The 19,501-nt window shown below is 48.1% G+C and overlaps 1 protein-coding gene across 4 annotated transcripts in view; it reads right to left on the bottom strand.

Annotated features, from left to right (window-relative positions):
* Anxa4 (annexin A4) overlaps positions 1–19,501 on the bottom strand; it is a 113,930-nt gene that overhangs the window by 23,517 nt on the left and 70,912 nt on the right. For 3 of the 4 annotated variants that reach the window (XM_052719355.1, XM_052719354.1, XM_052719356.1), the window contains exons 2-3: positions 7,750–7,796; positions 1,935–2,022 (exon numbers count right to left, since the gene is read on the bottom strand). In XM_052719355.1, the coding sequence (XP_052575315.1) occupies positions 1,935–2,022; positions 7,750–7,752 (91 nt within the window). In that variant the 5' untranslated portion in view covers positions 7,753–7,796. Of the gene's footprint in view, positions 1–1,934; positions 2,023–2,163; positions 2,332–7,749; positions 7,797–19,501 lie in introns of those variants that run through there. The other variant, XM_052719358.1, reaches the window with a different exon arrangement.

Here is a 19,501-nt window from a genome sequence, read left to right as displayed (position 1 = left end):
CTGGGGGTGGGGTGGGAGGGGGCGTGTTCCCCTGGCCTGTTCCTGCTTCGCAACTTTTCACGAATTCCCTGTGACTCCTCTAAGCTCAACTTTGCTTCCAGAAACATATTCTCTCTTCATTATTTATTAAAATTCCACCCATTTCCCAAGGGCATCTCAAATTCCATGCCTCCAAGGTTTGCCTGATGATGATTCAATGTGAAAGGTGATCTCTCCTTGAACGACTTTTTTTTTTTTTTTTTTTTTTTTTAACACAGATTCATGCATCCAAGCCTGTTCAAACTTATTACGGCCATGAACTCCACCTTTACTGGAGATCAAACCCAGGGCTTTGTGCAGGTTAGGGCACTCTACTGACTGAGCCACAACCCTCGCCCCACAGAGTTCTTGCCCATCTGATGTTTTTTAATTTTATTTTAAATTGTGTGCATGCACATAGGCACATTGGAGGTGTGTGCAGATGCCCCCGTGAATTCCTGACCACCAGGAATAGGTTTTATGGTCCTTGTCTCCTCCAATCGCTCACCTCATCAGTCCACATCAGCAGGCCCTGAAAAAGGCCTGGTTGTGCCAAATGTCTCCTGATTCTTGCCTGGGAATTCTGAACACTTTGCTACACACTCTGGACTATACTGTTCTTGCAATATACAGAATTAAAATCAGAATGAAAGATGACGGTGGGGCCTACATATTTTCTACTTTATTTACAACCAGAGGAAAAGGAGGAGGGTGTCTAAGTTCAGGAGGACATTCTTTCAGAGATAGGTGGCAGGGTCACAGTGCTTTGGCCTGGCCTGGGGTGAAGTCTGATTGCCAGAGGCTGCCTACCTGCCATTTCCCAGCATCCTGCCTCTCACTGGTTCCGACAGCCTGGGGAAGTCAGCTAACTCCCTGTATCCCTTTACCTCCCCACACCCCCGCTTTTTAGGCTAACAAGGTGGAGACTGACAAACCCTGCCACTCTGGTCACTGTTGTTAGACAATCTAATGAATCTGAGATGGAAAGACTGAGAAACAAGGTCTCATTGCCAGGGGTCTTTACCCAAATCTCAGAGATTCTCAGTGATAACTAGGAACTGGGGACATTTCTCCTTCCACATGTCCAACAGGCAAAGCCTTGAGGCAGAAATGTGTCCAGGGTAGCTGGCAGCGCATCCTGTACAGTCGCATCTGCTCTCAGGAAGACAAGTGCAGGGCCAGGCCCTGGGAGACATCCCCTGCCTGCTCACGTACAACCGCCTTCCGCATGCCAGTACTGACTCAGCTGCACAGTCACGTAGCAGCCCCAGGCAGTAATGCGAGGTGATGGAATGTTTAAAAAGGTGGAATGTTTAAAAAGGTAGAACTTAATGGGAGGAAGTTAGGTCTTTGGGGTGTGTGTGTTCATAAATCATTTACTCCTGGCCCCTCTTTTCTCTCTCTCTCTCTCTCCCTCCCTCCCTCCGTCTCTCTCTCTCTCTCTCTCTCTCTCTCTCTCTCTCTCTCTCTCTCTCTCTCCTCTCTAGCTGTAATATGAATTAACTTTCTTGTTGATGTGCTATCTAATCACAGGCCCCAAAGGAATGAGCCAGTCAGCCATGGACTTGATATCTCTAAAGCTGTGATCCAAAACAAACCTTTCCCTTTTTAAAGATGATTGTCTTAGGTATTCTGTTATAGTAACAGAAAATTCACTACTAACCCACTGTCCATCCAAACTGTCGACAATCCCTCACCATCGTTTTGTTTGCTTGCTGTTGTTTTGAAGTACAGGGGATTGAGTCCAAGGGCCTTGTGCCCGCGAGGCCAGCCCTCTACCAACTGAGCCACCTCAGCTCTGTCCCCAATACATTTTCCTAAAGGTGACCTAGTCATGAATATCAGTGCCCACAGTGCCCTCCCCACGACTGTGACATACCACACTCAGGACAGTTCACACCCAGAAAGATACTTACCAAGTCCTTTCATGGCCTTCCTCAGGGCCTGGGCATCTTCAACTGCATTGAATCCCGATGCAGCTTTCACGGTTCCTCCTTTGGTTGCCTGAAAACACAGACAATGGCATGTCAGTGACCCCCCACCCCCTTCAGAACAGCAGCAACCGCGAAGGGTAAGGCTCTCACCCTGGTCGAGCTGCCACCCTCTCTGAGGAAGGCAGACAGTGGGCACCCCTCAAATACACACCCCATAGACAGCACGTTAGACAGAGAGGTGCCACAGAGGAAGGAGGGTCCTGGTGGGCTGCAGGAACGGCTGACATTTAGGCCGAGAGATGGTTCATGTGAGGCCTTTGGCCTCACAACAATGAAGACAGTAAATGCTAGCCCAAAGGCCCTGGGGCTGTCACTAGCTTTGAAGGTGCCAGAAGCTGGTGGGAGAAGTCACACCACCTCGGGTGATGCAATCTCCCCAAAAAGGAAAAAAGAAAAGTATGAATTCAATCAAGTTCAAGTCTGCAGAGCCAAAAACATTAGCTGTAAATATAACTCACAAGGAACTGCCAAACCAATAGCACAGCTTCTTCAGTCTGAGAGACTGCAAGGGAGACTGGGAGAGAGAGGTGGAGGCAGTGCCAACTCAAGAGCTTAAAAAGACGCACCAGCCAACAGTAGCTGCATGCCCGCCCGTCATCCCAGCACTTGGGAGATGGAAGTAGGAGACCAAGAGTTCATGGCTAGCCTCAGCCACATACCTGGTTCAAGGCTAGCCTAGGCTAAAGAGACCCTATCTCAAAAACCCAAACCCTAAACCCCAAACCAACCAAACAACCAACCAGACAAGGCCCTAGAGTCGAGCCTTGTTTGGATGGAGGATCTGAGTAAGGGAACAGGACAGCTATAAGACAGCTGGACATTTGATATTTTATGACCCAGGGAGTCAGTCCTAAGATTCTCTGCTCTGATAATGGTGCTGTGGCTGCCGCTTATGTTTTAAGAGGTTTACCTTTATGCCGCTGACTCATAGGTGGAAGATAGGCTATCTGGAATCGGCTTCAGAATAACGCAGGTGGGAGAGGTAGAGATAAACAGGACACAAAATTGAGTGCGAGTTAGTAATTAACCAGAAGGATGGGAAGGAAGTTAGGCACCCGCAGGCTTGGAGGTCACTGAAGAGAGAGAGATTCCTCTCCTGTCAGCTCTGGCCCCACCGCTGGGGTCTCTGTTAACGCACTGATTTTAAGGGAGGGGGAAACGTCAAAGGGCTCATCTTTAAGATTTAAAACATCAAATGAAGGGACAGTTACAGATGGACGAACCAGGGAGGGAAGAGGCAGCAGGGCAAACAACTGTTATTTCCTCCTGGTAAAGACAGCCATTTTTGAATGTACCTGTGTATGTGTGTGTGCATGGGGAGGCCAGACGGTGACGTCAGGTGTTTCTGCAGCTACTCCATCTTGTTTTTTAACTTAAAATTTTATTTATGTGTATTGTGCATGGGTGCCTGTGAAGTCCCAAAGATGGCATCAGGTCCTCTGGAGCTCGAGGTAGAAGTGGCTGTGAGTCACCAGATGTGGGTGTTAGGAACTGAACTCGGGACCCTTCAAGAGTGACAAGAGGTCTTAACTGCTGAGCCATCTATCCAGTACCATTTTTTTTTTTTTTTTTTTGGAGATAGGGCAGGGTCTCTCAGTGAGCTCACTGATTGGCTGGACTGTCTGGCCAGCTAGCCCCAGGGATCTGCCTGTCTCTCCCTCTGCTCGGGTTGCCAGTGCACACTGCTGTACCTGCTTCTTACACGGGTTCTGGGGATCGAACTCAGGTCCTCAAGCTTGTGTGGCAAGCGCGTTACCAACTGAGCTACCTCCGCACCCCAAGATGGGTATATATACATACATACATACATATATTATATATATATATATAATATATATATATATATAATGTAATTACACACACACACACACACACACATCTTCTTTCCTTCCTTTTTTTTTTTTTTTTCTTTTTTGAGACAGTCTCTAGTCCAGGCTGCCTGGCCTTGAAATGAGGATGACCTTGAACTTCCAACCTTCCTGCCTCTAGCTCCTGTGTGCTGGGATACCGGGGTGAGACAACATGCCTGGTTTATGTGGTTCGAGGGATCAGGAGGACCAGGAGTTCAAGGTCATCCTTGATGACACCGAGAGTTTGAGGCTAGCCCAGAATATGCTCAGGCTGCTGTGGAGCTGGAGACCGGCTGACAGTAAGGACTGAGGCTGCGGGTGGGACACGGTGCTGGACAGGGTGAGATACAGAGTATGGGAGCACAGTCGGACTTCACACACGATTTCAAGCAAAGACACAGAACTTGCTGATGGATTAACATGGAGGTGAAGACAGAAAAAAAAAATAATCAAGAATGGCTTCAAGTTTCGGAGCAGTACCGTGAGAGTGGTGTCATTTATCCAGAGGGGACACTGAGAGGGGATGGTCACATCTGACATGACCGGTGTGGAGTTTAGAAATCCTAGTCTCAAAATGTTTTCTAGTAGGCGTCCATGCTAAGCACCCATGAGCAGTGGTCCAGGACAAGTCTAGAGGTCAGCCTAAAACACACATGAGGGCACACCAGCACTGGATGGGGGTTTGCTGAGACACCCTAAGGAGAAGTGAAGCGTGAGGGCAGCAGCACTGGGACCAGCCTGGGTCTCTCCCACTGGACACGTCCGGCCCAGCAGAGCCTGACAGGCCATCAAGCATGCCCATGAGAGGGGTCACCCCCCAATGGGGGACGGAGGAAGTGGCCGGCAGCCGCTACAGCAGAGTATAATAGTTAATAGTGTCATCCACACTGTCAACCTGAATCATGTCAGAGAGAAAACTCTAGACATGCCTATGAGGAAGACCCACCCCAGACGTGGGTGACACCATTCCATGGCTGCCTGGACTGTATAATACTAAGAAGAAAGCTGAGCACGTGCGCCTGGCCCTCTCCTCTCTGCCTCCTGACTGCAGATGCAGTCTGAGCTCTCACCACCATGACAGACTGTATCCTCAGACTCTGAGCTAAATAAACCTTCCTCCGTGGCATTGCCTTTGTTGGGCATCTCGTCATTTAATAGGTCATTTGTAAACAGCAGAAGCACAGGCACAGGAGCCTGATAGGCCTGGCCAGGGGCTTGTCTCCAACCCTCAGCAGCTGTGTGCCCTAGAGAGGTTTCGTGTTTCTCATGTATATATTGAAAAGAATTAAATCAACTCATGGTGTTGCTGGAATAAGGAAACAGGATGAAAATGGGAAAGTACTCAGCATGGAATTGGGGAAAAAGTTAAAATAAAAACTTAGACTAGATGGCCACCACTATCACCATCATCATCATCATCACTATGATTGCCATCATCATCACCATCATAGAAACACAAATCAGGCACATTGCCAAATTAAATATTATAGTGAGAGTCTTTGCTCTCTCTCTTATACTATTTATTGATACAAGCAAATGGGATGATGACCAAGAACCCACAAAAGTCCTCTACTGCCACAAGGCATAAACCTCCTCTGCTCAGGTGTCAGTCAATGTGAGCCTTAGTCATTGACTGTTGCCTACTCAATGGAGGGCAGCAGAGAGCCAGGACATCAGCTTCTGGCACTGTCACCCTCAGGACCTCAGAGCATGACCTTAGGTGGAAGAGGGCCACTGCAAATGTGGGATGTTAGGAAGAGGGGACAGTGCAGGGTGGGCCCCAGACCCGACGGGGCTGGTGTCCTCACAGGAAGACAGACCACAGGGCAAGTGGCAGTGAAGGCAGAACTGGAGCACGTCAGGAACTCTAAGACTGCCCTTGGCCATGCTAAATTGGGAGGGACAAGAGGAGTCTTCACACTCTCAGGTTCAGAGATGATGGGCCAGGTTGATACCTGGGGTTTAGAATTGGGGCCTCCAGACCTAGGAAGCAAAACACTTCTGCTATCTTTTCTTTTTTAAGTCACTAGGGTTGTGGCACTTGCTACAGCAGCCATGGAAACATGATACATGCACCCAACTTCTTTTATTTTACCTTTTATTAGTAATTTGCTGTGAAAATTCTAGGTTGGTCTAACTTAGCCTGTGAGATGATCACAAGACTGTGTGTGAGAGAGTGTGTGTGTGTGTATGTGTACATGTGTGTGCACCTCTGTACTGGTGCTGGAGATGCAACCCAGGGCCTCACATATGTCAACTCATACCCTCAACTTCCTGAGTTAATGCTTCCTGAGGTTCTTTGGAATTCTAGTATTGAAATTTTTTAGATGGTTCTCAAACACCAAGTTCAAGTTCAAACTGCATTGCTGACGACATTGCTATAAATGAAACTTAATGTCTAACAAGAGAAATCGATAGAGAGGTTTGCAAGGGTGATTCCATTTACCTATTAACATCATGAGCAACTCTTTCTTATTCTAGGGGAAAGATCAGGAGCTTTTTTTTCCCTTGTCAGTCTTATGAGTGCCTGTATTGATTAAATTCCAGGTCACAATGCACAATTATCTTTTCAAGGAAGATGGGGAGGGGGGATGTCCATCCATGCCGGGAAAGCTCGTTGTAGTAGCAAAGGAAACATCACTGTCCTGGCTAGTTTTAGTCAAGTTGACACAAGCTAGAGTCATCAGAAAGGAGGGAGCCTCAATCGAGAAAATGCCTCCGTAAGATCTGGCTGTAAGGCATTTTCTTAATTAGTGATTGATGGGGTAGTGCCAACCCTGGGCTAGTGGTTCTGGGTTCTATAAGAAAACATGAGGAGCCATGAGGAGCAAGCCAGTAAGCAGCATCCTTCCGTGACCTCTGCATCAGCTCCTGCCTTCAGGAAGAAACCTCTCTGAGTGGGGAGAGCAGATGGGCCAGCCTGAGGTAGCCCAGAGGCTCAACTTCTACCTCCATGCTGAACTTCACAGAACTCCCAAAGGGACTCAAGCCCAGGCCTGTGCCAAAGACCAGATTACTATGTCCCAAGAAATCCGACCACGGCTGTAAGCAGGGGGCAGATGGCAATTGGGAACTACTAAGAAGCATCCCTCTAGGGCTGACTCAAGATGGTCAGCAAGCATAGGGCTCTTGATATTTACCCATGTTGACCAGAGTTCGATTCCTGAGACCCATGTAAAGACAAGAGAGAACTAACTCCACAAAAATTGTCTTCTAACCTCCACACAAATGGCATGTGCTCCCTGCCCCCAATACAAAGAAAACATCCCTCTCGGTGAGGCTAAAATGATGGAACTGTTCCAAGTGATCCCCTGCTGGGGGTAAAAATGGCTTTCCTCTGAGTTGGCCTAGTTGTTCTAAAATGGACAGTTCTGTTTTGCAGAGAGAAAAAAATCACTTGTTTCTATATTCTCAGGCTGTTAAACATGTGAGGGTGTCTGTGAATTGATTTTCAGGGTCAAGTTACCACTTTGAAATAAATTTAAGTGATGTGAAAGAAAGAAAGAAAGAGAGAGAGAGAGAAAGAAAGAAAGAGAGAAAGAAAGAGAGAGAGAGAAAGAGCCAGGCTAGGCAGTGCAAGCCTTTAATCCTAGCACCTGGGAGGCAGAGGCAGGCAGGACTCTGAGTTCGAGGTTAGCCTAGTCTACTTAGTTAGTTCTAGGACAGCCAGGGCTACGTAGAGAGACCCTGTCAGAGAGAAAGCCAGAGAGACAGACAGACAGACACACAGAGAGAGAGAGATAGAGAGACACACAGAGAGAGAGACTGCCTGCCTCATATCTTCCCTGTCCTCTGCTGAACAAACAGAGCTTTGTTTAAGCCACGGGTCCCTAAGTACACATCCTGTGCCTGCCTGTGACTGGCACCAGGTGGGGCGAGGCATTTACCATGGCTGTAGGTCACGCTGAGAGTTCAGTCACCCCAGCAGAAGCTCCTGTGAAAAAAGCAGAAGAGAAATTACTGCGACCAGGGATATGGCATTAATTGTTAGGGTACCATGTTTGCATGAAGTTGAGCCAAGAGGAAATGACACATGAATTCATCAAAAGGTCACCTGTGGTGGAGCCAGAGCTCCCGGACCAGGCTAATCATTAAAGAGAAGATTTGAGCAGTTGAGTTTATTATGCCAACAGCAGCTTCCTAACTGCTCTTTGGTTTGGAGGTGCACACTACACCTGTGTTCCTGTTTTGTTGGGGGGAAGTGCCGTAACTGATCCTCAGGACAGAGATTCTGACTTGTACACTACTGCAGGTCAACACAGGGGCAAGAAGGGACAAGCCATCTGAACCGGGAAACTACAGGACTCAAGACTGCCCAGTGTGTGTGCACACGTGCCTGCATGTGTATGAATGGGTGTGCGTGCGTGAGTGCGTGCGTGCGTGTGTGTGCCCCATCCTGTGTGTGTGCTCATCATGTGTGTACCTGTATCTGTGTGCATGTATGTCTGCATACATATGTATAAATGTCTGTGTGTGTCTTGACAGTGCTCCCAGCATCGGACTCTGTTCCCTTCCCAGATGCTATTTCTACTGCACCATCTCAGGATCAGAAGGACTTTCCCTCATTGATACCTCACATATCCACATTTGTTCTCAGTTTCCAATGCCCCCTCCTTCATCAGGAAAGCTTGTGTGCAAAATTTTCCCTGTGTGCTCCCACTCTTTTGTGGGGTTCCCTCGTGAGGAGCAGGCCTACTGCCTCCAGTTCCCACCTCTAAGTCATGTGGACCTGGCACCTCAACACTCAAATCGTCATCCTGGAACCAACAATTAGGACATCTGAGAGCTTGTGGAAAACGCAAAATCAGCTGGGTGGAACATGCTTGTAATCACAGAACTCAGGAGGCTGAAGCAGGAGAATTGTGAGCTGAGGGCCAGCCTGGTCTACACAGTAAGGCTCTGTCTCAAAAACCGCACAGCATGTCTGGACATGTAGCTCAGTTGGTAGAATGCTCCTCTAGCACGCAGGAACCTCTGGGCCAGAGCCCCAGCATGGAACCTGCTCTTGTCAAGCAGCTGAGTCTCAGCCAATCACAAGCCAATCTACCTGGCTTCTGAAAAGACAGATGAGAACTGTAACCAATCAGGTTGTCTCTTACACCTCACTTCCCTTCTGTGTACATCACTTTCTTTCCTTTCTTCTGGTTTTAATTAAAACCTGGTGCTGCAGAATGGGCATTCTGGCCATCTTTGATCTGAGCTCTGGCCTGGTTCCAGGATCATAAACAAAGCCCATTAAGATTTGCAGAGTTAAGGTTCATTGCTATTTTGTCTTTAACATGGAGGCTATTCCAATCAGGGTACCAGGAAGGAGCGGGCCTGATAGTGTGGCCCAGAAGCACCTCAGGAAATGCCGTCTAAGCTGAAGGAAGAGCTCAGGTTGGCCTTGAATTCCATGTATATAGTTAAAAATGACCCTCCTGGCTCCACTTCCTGAGTGCTGGGATTACAGGCCTACAACACTATGCCCCCATTCATCTGGTACTGAGGATTGAACCCAGTGCATGCTGGGCAGGCATCCTGCCCACTGAACTACAGCCCCAGCTCAGCTGAATGAGGCTCTACTGAAGGGCAGAGGCAGCCTCACCAAGTTCCAGAAGGTCTCTTCCAGGTGGAGGGAACAGTTATGCAAAGACCCTGAGGCAGAAACGAGCTGGTGTAGCCAGTGATTCTAAGGATCAGGATAAGATGCCCATAAAAGGGAGGGGAGCATGGGAACTCCCTGCCCTTTCCGCTACACCTGCCCTCTGTGCCTGCTTCTGAGATTCATCTCTTATAAAGCATTTGTGATTCATTTGGTAAACTCTTTCCTGAGTTCTGCAAGCCGCTCCAGCAATCAAACACAAGGGAGCTATGGGATCCCTTGGTTTACTGTCTGTGGGCCAGAAGCACTTCCTGGGCTTGGGAGTGGCTCCTGAAGTGGGCAGTGTGGTGGGACAGAGCCTTTAGCCTGTAATAGTATTGGAACTGCATCAAGGTGTAGGGTACCCACTTGGAGCCAAGAAAGAACTGAAGAATTGCTTGGTGTGGGAACCCACCGCCCCCACATCTGGTGGCTGGTGCTCACCTGCGAGGCAGAGTCCCTCTAACTGAAGGAGAATGGAAGGCTCAGAACCATTCTCAGAACCCAGGTCGCTCTGGTCTCTTCCCTGTTTGACTTTCCCAAAATTGGTCATGGAAACCAGGCTCCTAGAGCCCTCCCCCGTCCCCCTTAAGCAAGCCACAGAGCCCAGAACGTTGAGTTAACCTTTTCTGTATTTCTGTGTAGGAGCTGGCCATAAGGAAATTCTCTTATCTGTCTTGTTTGACAGTAAACCACAGGACTCTCATTGCAGGTGGCTCTTGCAGGACACTCAGGAGAAAGGAACACACAGTCCAAGAAGAATCCCAACAGAGGTCTTGCTGCCTCTTTCCCTCAGGTCACTACCATTGGATCAAGCCTTCTGCCCAGTAGTATTTCTACACATCCATCCATTCTCCACAGAACCTAAACATAAAATCGGAATTTTCCCCAGGCCTGGTGTGGTGGCTCACATCTTCAAATCCCAGCACTCAGGAGGCAGAGGCAGGCAGATCTCAAAGAGTTTGAGACCAACCTGATCTACACAGTGAATTCTAGGCCAGCCAGGGCTAAACAGTGGGGCCCTGTCTTTAAACAACAAAACAAACAAACAAAACCTCAGAATTTTCCTGGGGTGTTCAGGGTCTTCATTTATGAAGACTTGAGTCTCATGTAAAATGTTGATTAAGTAAATGTGTCAAGCTTTTTATGTGGTAAATGTCTTGTTATTGGACTGTTGGCCATATCACACCTTTTTGTGCTATTTGGCACCAGATGTTAAGAGTCAAGGCCAGCCTGGGTTACATGAGATCTGGTATCAAAAAACCAAACGTGGGGGTTGGGGATTTAGCTCAGTGGTAGAGCACTTGCCTAGCAAGCACAAGGGCCTGGGTTTGGTCCTCAGCTCCAGAAAAAAAATTAAAAAAAAAAAAAGAAAACCAAAAGCAAGAGCTCTGGAGATGTCTGGCAAGCACAAGGTCGGAGCTCAGTCCCCAGAGCCTGCACATGAAGAGGTGCTCACTCGTAATCCCAGCACTAGGGTGGCAGAGACAGGCAAATACCGGTGCTCAGTGGTTGGCTAGCCTAGTCTACAAGGCTAATGAGGGACCCTGTCTAGAAAAAAAAAAAGGTGGAACACACACACACACACACACACACACACACACACACACACACACACGGGTGAGGGGAATACTGAATTAAAGAATTAGACTTGGAAGCAGTTCTGGCTCCGAACCCCAGAGCCACCTCTGGGGAAAGTTTGCTGGGATGGGATGAGGCACTGATGAAAACTCTGGTCCACAGACTTCACACGGAGGAGGAGGGCGGGGCCAAGAAACTGCTGACACCAGGGAGAGCGGTTTCATCCTGTCAGTGGGCACCATCAACTTCCTGAACCCTCACTGAAATGGGCACGAGTGGTAACGGTCTTGGGGCAGTGCCTTTGGTTTTGAATGATTCAGAGGAGAAACATACATTTGTGTTGATCGGAGACCCACAGCTTGCCGTGGATTTTCCTGAGGGAATACCAGTCTGGAGGGCTTCAGTGAAGCCATTGTGAGGCCTGATTACGCTGAGAAAGACGGACAGTCCCTCTGTCCATGTAGAAGTCAATAGAACACAGCAAATAAAGCAGCTGCTAGGCGGGGTATGCAAGCCGCATGGGCCTGGCTTCATGGTAACCGGGGTGGCCACCCTCCACAGGTGCCTACCACCAAATCGAGCACCTGCTTGGAGGAGGGCACACCACGTGACTCTTTTATTAAACAGGGTCTCTAGCCTAGGCTGCCCCTAACTTCTATATGTAGTTTGGGATGGCCTTGAAATCCTGATCCTCCTGCCTCCTTCTCTGACATGCTGGGATTACAGGCACGCACCTGCACGATTGGTTTATGAGTGTTGGGTACTAAACCCAGAGCTTTGCACCTGTTAGCCAAGCATGCTACCAACTGAACTACATTCCCAACCCGGGAAGCACATATCTAAATGGTTATTTAAAAATAAGACGAATGGGCCAGGCGGTGGTGGTGCATGCCTTTAATCTCAGCACTCGGGAGGCAGAGCCAGGCGGATCTCTGTGAGTTCGAGGCTAACCTGGTCTACAGAGTGAGATCCAGGACAGGCACCAAAGCTATACAGAAAACCCTGTCTCGGGGGGAGGAGGGGAGGGGAGAGTGTGTGGAGGGGGAGACGAATGAGTGCCAGCCAGATGCCTCAGTGGGTGAAGGTGCTTGCTGCCAAGTCTGATGACCTGAGTTTGATCCCTGGGACACACATGGTGGAAAGAAAAGACACACTCTCATAAGGTGGCTTCAGACCTCCACACTCACTCTGTCACACGTGTGTGCCCAGACACATACACATCAATGGGCAAAACCAACAAATAACTATGTAATTAAAAGATAAAACAACTAAGGTGAATTAGACAAATATGAATGAAGGCAAAACCAAAAGTCATGAGCAGAGTTCCTGCCACTGCCCTGTGCCACCCCACCTGAGGCATCCAGATGAGCATCCCTCCCAAAGGGTGATTCCGCCAGGAGCAACCCAGCTGTTGTCGCTACCGCGTAAGTTAGGAGCAGACGGCAAGTGAGGGGGCAGGGAAGAAGGACACCTCCCAAAAAAGGGGGGAGCCTGCACTAAGAACTTTTCCACAGCTTCCTGCTCCATAAGGAGTGGGGAATGCCAGAGCCACGCCTACTGGGAATCTTGAGAGTCACCGCTCAAGGAGCCAGGAATACTTTACTAAGATAAAAAACAAGAACGGAGTCTTTGGCAGACAGTTTATGTGGAGCTGCGGACAGCACTCACATTAGGTCCATGTACCTAAGATAAATGTTGGGCCTCCTTACCAGTGCCAAGGGTGTGTCTACGCAGATGACAGCGTGTGGAAAGTGGTGCCTTTGATTCTTGCCCGGCTGTGGATAAAGTGAAATAGTCTACCAACCTGTGTCTGAGCAGTGTCAGGCTCCTGGCGAGGCCACAGATGCGTGGCAAGGGGGAAGAAGAACAGCAGAAAGAAAGTCTGGGCCTTAATACTGACTGTCAATCTAAGGGACCTGGAATCACCTCGGGCACAAACCTCTGGACATGTCTGTCAGGGAGTTTCTGGACTGGACTAAATGAGAGGGGAGGACACATCCTATCTGTGGGCAGCACCATGCGGTGGGCTGGGGTCCTGGCTTAAATAAAAAGGAGAAAACGAGCTGAGCATCGATCATCTCTCTGCTTCCTGACCATGGATTCTGAGTGACCCGCTGCCCCATGCTCCAGCTGCCTTCCACTCCATGAGAGACTGCTTTCAAGTTCTGAGCCAGAATTATCGCGTCTCTCCCTAGCTGCACAAGACAATGCTATCTTCCCATCCCAGAGGGTCCTGCCTCCCGAAGCTCCACTACATCTCCTTGCCTGGTGGCTCCCTGTGTGTGGCGTAGACTCTTGCTTTCTCAGCTTCCTGGACATCTTGGACCTTTCTTTCCGAGGGCCTGCCTAGAATTCCCTAAACTGAACTATAGGTCCATCTTTTCAATGACTCAGAATCATGTTGGGGTTTTAAAAACTTTGCTCTCACAAAGAGGGTAAAGTAATGAGCAGCCAGGCCTCAGCTTTTACTCTGGAAAAATGCAAACACGTTTCTGGAGCAGTCAAATGACCCCAAAGGCATCAGGACTGGTCCAGATGCAAAGTGACAACAGGAGGTGACACATCTTTTTAGAACTGTCTGAAACCCCTCAGGGACATACAGAGCTGTGCGTGGAGCGACTGCCACTCCCTAACCATGTCCAAATGTCACGTGCAGAAAGGGTTTGGGATAGGGAAGCTTTGAAGGTATAGTTTAAGCCAGATGTGGTAGTGCACACCAGTGATCCCAGCACTCAAGAGGATCTCTGAAACTAGACCGGACTACATATTGAGACCATGTCTTAAAAAGAAAATAAACTGCTTTAGAGCAACTGAGGGGAAGCTGGGAATCGAACATGAGACCTACAACAATAGCAGTCACAGAAGGGAAACTCAGCTGCCAGTGAGTCACCTGCTTCATTGAAGATTACATACATTCACAGAAATAATTCACGGCAGACTCATGAGGAAACCCTGGGTTGTCAAGAGCACATCTCTCTTATTTCCCAGGCTCACATCCGGAAGGGTTAAGGTGCACAGCCCCGATAGCTAGCGGCTATCCTGCGTCCTCGTCAACAGACTGTCACCGCCCTGAGCTGAATGCCGACTCAGGCACCACACTTCTCATGTCCGTTCTGCACATATGTGGAACAAGGGCCTGCTATTGGAAAACTATTTTGGTGAGTTCAAAGCCAGCCTGGTCTACACAGGGAGGCCCTGCCCCCAAAACAAAACAACAACAAAACCCCACTGCCAAAACTCCCTCCTCCTGGAAAACAGGCAAAATAGATGCCCTCTCTCCTGAGAATTAGACAGGAAAATCAGCAAACATCAAGACGCAGATATGCAAAGTCACGCCAGCAAGAACAGCCAGTCTGAGCAGGCCAGATGGAAGATAGGCAAATCTGAGGAGAAACGGCCTGTCAACACACAAGCTCTCTCACAATCCGAAGAGATTCACTATGACCTGTCCCAAGAAAAGGTGGATCCGGACGCTGACCCACACCCCGGGACAGGCGACCTGAGCCTTCTTCCGGAATGGACTTGTCTGCACCGTGTTCTAACTCTGGCACATTCTCGCTTCCCTGGGGAAGTCACATGTGAGTGACTCACCCACTCACTCTGTTGGAACACAGTTTCATTTTACATCCCACAAGGACAGATTTAACTTCCGGTCTTCAGGGTTAGTGAAGGGTGTGAGCAGGCACCACCCAAATAGGAAGGTTCTCAAAACTGCCGATGACGTGGCAACAGAGACTGTCTACTCTTTCTTGGAACTTCCTTCCTTCATGAGACAAGTTTCACTGGAGTGATGGGTTTGGAGATGGGGACGCAGGCATTTCCAAACCTTTACTCAAAGACAGGATATATAAGTTATGTGAAAGTGAATTTAGAAACAAACCTGCATTGAGTAAAATCTAGAGGAGATCACAGTTCCAGACTGAGAGCTCCAGCATGGGGTGCCCACAGACAAAAACGGAGTCCCCGGTGCTAATGCCACTCAAGCAGACCAAAACTTTAACAAACAGGAAAACTGGGATGAGGAGGCCACTCCGTGGACAAAGGGTTTGCCAGGCAAGCCTGAAGACTGGAGTTTAGACCCAGAACCCACACAAAAGTCCTGTAAGCATGGCAGTCTGTCTGTAATCCTAGCTCTCTGGAGGGAGGGAGGGAGGGAGGGAGGGAGGGAGGGAGGGAGGGAGGGAGGGAGGGATTCAGAGAGGGGGAGAGATCCTCAATAAATAAAGTGGAGAGCAATTGAGCAAACACTTCAGGTCTCTGCACACGTTTCTGTCTAAAACTTGTACAGGTATAGCAGCATGGGAAACGACAGTATCAATCCATTACCTCCAGGGCACATATTTCACATACAGTTTACACTACCTTAGCTAACAGATTGTGAAGCAATTATTTTATATATGACTTAAACCATCCCCACCCTTCTCTCGTGTTTTCTTTTTTTTTTGTTTTTTTGTTTTGTTTTTTTTAAATCAAAGTTTGGACTCTATTCCAGTGGCTCCTTAATCTAAACAGCAGAGGGAGGAGTTGGGGACATTGATCACACGGGCCTCTACAGTCCCGGAACTGATTCTCCTGGCTGCCTGGGGAGTCTTCATCATCTTCTTCATCTTCTCAGACAAAACTGAGGCTTTAGGTCAAAAGTCAGCTCATGACCAGTCTAGGATAAAAGCCTCACTTGGTCCTGTTTGGTTTGAGCTCTTAGTTAGTTCCCTTGGTGTTTTTTATTTGTTTGTAAGGAGTGGGAGGGGATGCCTCATTTGTTAGCTTAGGCTAACACAGAATTCACTACATAATCCAGACTGACCTAAAACTCACCACAATCCTGCTTCAGCCTTCTGAGTTCTGGGGTCTCAGGCATGAGCAATCAAGCCCAGCTTCCTCTGTCCTGTTTGAAATATTTCAAATCGATTGGAATGCCACAAGAGCAAAAACCAACTGAGGTTAAGTTCTGTGTTGTATTAAGAAGCAAAGTTAAAAGTCAACATTTTACTAAAACAAAAAGAGCCAACATGGCCTAGGTGTTGGGCCCTGCCTGTTTAGTTCAATCCTTACCTTGTTAAATGTCTTGCCTCAGTTTCCCCAGGCATAAGCTTCAAGCTTTATAAACGTAGCTGGTGACACCAACTCTTAGGCCGGCATTCAGCAGCGCTGTGGAGTCTTCTCCCTCCCTTCCCACCCCTTTCTCAACAGCCCTCAACAGTGCTTAAGGACTGGAGACCTTTGGGGTTCTGATTGGCTGCATCATTTTATTGTTGATGGTTGTGAGATTTAAAAAAAAAAAATTGTTCTAGCCGGGTGTGGTGGCACATGCCTTTAGTCCCAGCACTCAGGAGGCAGAGGCAGGCGGATCTACATGAGTTCAGTGTTGTGAAATATTTAACTATGTAAAGATGTGTTACATTATGCTACAGAATATTACTCTAATATGTTGCATTTGTTTAATGATATAAGGATGTATGTTTAATTATGTTTCACCTTGCCTGCCTAAGGCACCTGACTGGTCTAATAAAAAGCTAAACAGCCAGTAGCTAGGCAGGAGAGGGATAGGCAGGGGTGGCAGGCAGAGAGAATAAGTAGGAGGAGAAAGTTAGGCTTGAGAAGAACAAAGAAGAGAGGAGAGAATGAGAGAGAAAGAGAGGGACATGCCCGGGGCCAGAAGCCAGGCAGCCGCCAGCCAGACAGACAGAAAGACAGACAGAGAAGCAGTGAAAGTAAGACATATAAAAGGAAGAGTAAAAAGTTCTGAGGCAAATGTAGATGAAGAGAAACGGGTTAAGTTAAAAGAGTTAGCCGGAAACGAGCCTAAGCTAGGCTGAGCATTCATAATTAATAAAAAGTCTCCATTTCATGATTTGGGAGCTGGCTAGTGGCCCAAACAAAAAGGCCTGGGACAGTTCAAGGCCAGCCTGGTCTATAGAGGGAGTTCCAGGACAGCCCTGGCTACACAGAGAAAGCCTGTCTTAAAAAAACAAACAAGCAGAAATTGTTCTACCTTTTAACTTGCAGAGAAAGCTGATTCACTCCCTCTCCAGCCGGGGGCAAGAGGAACGCGGAGTGGTCCGAGATGGACCAGAGTCTCACTGAGGGGTCCTGAGCACCCTGTCACTCTGTCCACAGTAGCTGGATGAACACCTGCTCTGTGCACACTTTTATTCTACTACTGAACCCTTCAGAATGGAGGATTATCACCCATGCCTGTCTGTTCAAGAATAATCTATCATCAAAAATCCTGAAGGCCATTGAGAGCTACCTCACTACTCTTGCTGGTGAGGACTCTGCAGCCTTCCCCAACGTCACCACCAGCTTCCAGCTGCCCTCAGCCCCAGGAAGCAGGCTTGCTCCTCCACAGCAGCTTCCTTACTGCTGAGAGGCTCGAAGCATCAGGAAAGCTGAGCTTACAGTCCATACCCTGCTCTCTGCAGCAAGAGGGAGTTTATTTTTAAATAAATATTGACCCTTGAGTTGCATTAAATAACAGATATTTTATCAAGACTATCTCATTTGTCCTTCTCATCTAGAGAAGTGGGTGTTATCCTGTACACCGCAGGGAAATTAAGCGTGGGGTCCCAGGTCACTTGCGTGAGAGTGATGGGGTGCTCATTCCGATCCCATGCTCTCTGTGTCACACCATGTCAATACATGAGTGTGCACACATGCAAATTAAGTCTCAAGGCAGATGACAATTCCAGAAGCTTTCAAAATAATAATGCAATGCAAACTTTCAAGTTGTTAGGGCTAGAGAGATGGCTCAGCAGCTAAGAGCTTGGATTGCTCTTGCAGAGGACCCGAATTTGGTTCCCAGCACCCATGTTAGAAAGTTTACAACTGCCTGTAACTCCAGCTCCAGGGAATCTGACACCTCTGGCCTCCACGGGCATCTGCAGTCATATGCACACACACCCCACCCCAGCAAAATGCATACACATAATTTAAAATGTAAAAAATCCTTTAAAACCCTAAAATTTTAAATTGACGTGTTTCTTGCTAAATCAGCTGCTTTCTTGTTTTTCCTCTTTAACAAATTGGATGCAAAAGCTAAAACAACTAGAAAATACACTTCCCAGATGAGTTGGCTGAGACTGGAGCATACTTAATCTGGCAGAGGGCTGGCTGCTAGTCAAAAGCAAAAACTGGTGCCGTGCAAATCCAGAAACACATTTCTAACTGCTATACCTCTTTCTACATTCAGCCATCCAGCCTTTGGGATAATGCCCCTTGGAGCTGACACGTGGTCAGCAGCATGCCATCTCCAGATGAAGCCACAGGATTCCAACAGGCACATTCTGTGCCCACCTTAGAACAGAACAGGGCCTGGCATCCTGTGGCTGCAAGTGGGGAGTCCATGGCTGGGCCAACCATAATACGAAAATGCTGGACACGTAGCCACATCCATAGTCACAGGAGTACCCATAGTACTCAGGAGGCAGATGCAGGAGGATGGAAAGTTTGAGGCAGCTGAGTTACATAACAAGACCTTAGTATGTATCACACACACACACACACACACACACACACACACACACACACACACACACACACACAGTGCTGTTGGCTGTTGGCTCCAGCAGCTCACTGGGGAATGATATGATCGATTAGTCTGAATCCAGAGTCCGGGGGGTTAGACAGTGAGCTCACCAGTAGTTTACCCTGCAGTTTGAGGAGCACCCAGCAGGCACCAGCAGGAGAGTGAAGAGCACCAGAAATAGCTCTTCTGGGTTTTGCTATGAACCGAAAGTACCAGGGGCATTCATGCAAAGCCTCTGACGAGGCAAAGTAATGATACGATTTTTCCAGCCCAGATAGTGGTTGCTTTAAGTTATCATGGCAGTGACCTCCAGGCTTAAAACACAACTCTTTTGTCGCTGAGTTAGAACTGGTTTCCTTTATTTCAGATCAAGCACACCACAGCCGAGGAACTGATGAGAGCACACAAAGGAGACAGGAATTCAGGGCTGGAGGGATGGCTCAGCACTCTAAGAGCACTTGCCTTTGCAGAGGACCTGGGTTCTGTTCCCAGCACACACATGGTGGCTACAACCACCTTTAACTCTAGTTTCAGGGGTCCAGCGCCCTCTTCTGTTCTCTGTGGGCACTGCATGAATGTGGTGCACATAGGTACATGTTGATAAAAACATCTACACAGATAAAATAAAAACAAATAAATCTTTTGTTTGTTTTTTCATCTTTTTGAGACATGATCTCACTATGTAACTCTGGTTATCCTGGAACTCTATGTGTAGACCAGGCTGGCCTCCAACTCACAGAAATCCTCCTGCCTCTACTTCCTAAGTGCTGAGATCAAAGTCATGTGCCACCATACCCAGCTAATAAATCTTTTAAAAAAGGAAACATGAATCGAAATGGGGGGAGGGTCCCATAGAAAATGTATTCCTGCCAGGGTTGGATTATTGATGCTCTTTAGGGAGTATCCGGCA

The sequence above is a fragment of the Peromyscus californicus genome, unplaced genomic scaffold (assembly GCF_007827085.1).
Source record: "Peromyscus californicus insignis strain IS unplaced genomic scaffold, ASM782708v3 Scaffold_6__1_contigs__length_162567912, whole genome shotgun sequence".
NCBI lineage: Eukaryota > Metazoa > Chordata > Mammalia > Rodentia > Cricetidae > Peromyscus > Peromyscus californicus.
Note: the sequence above shows the minus strand (reverse complement) of the source record. Positions and strands in the feature narration are given on the sequence as shown.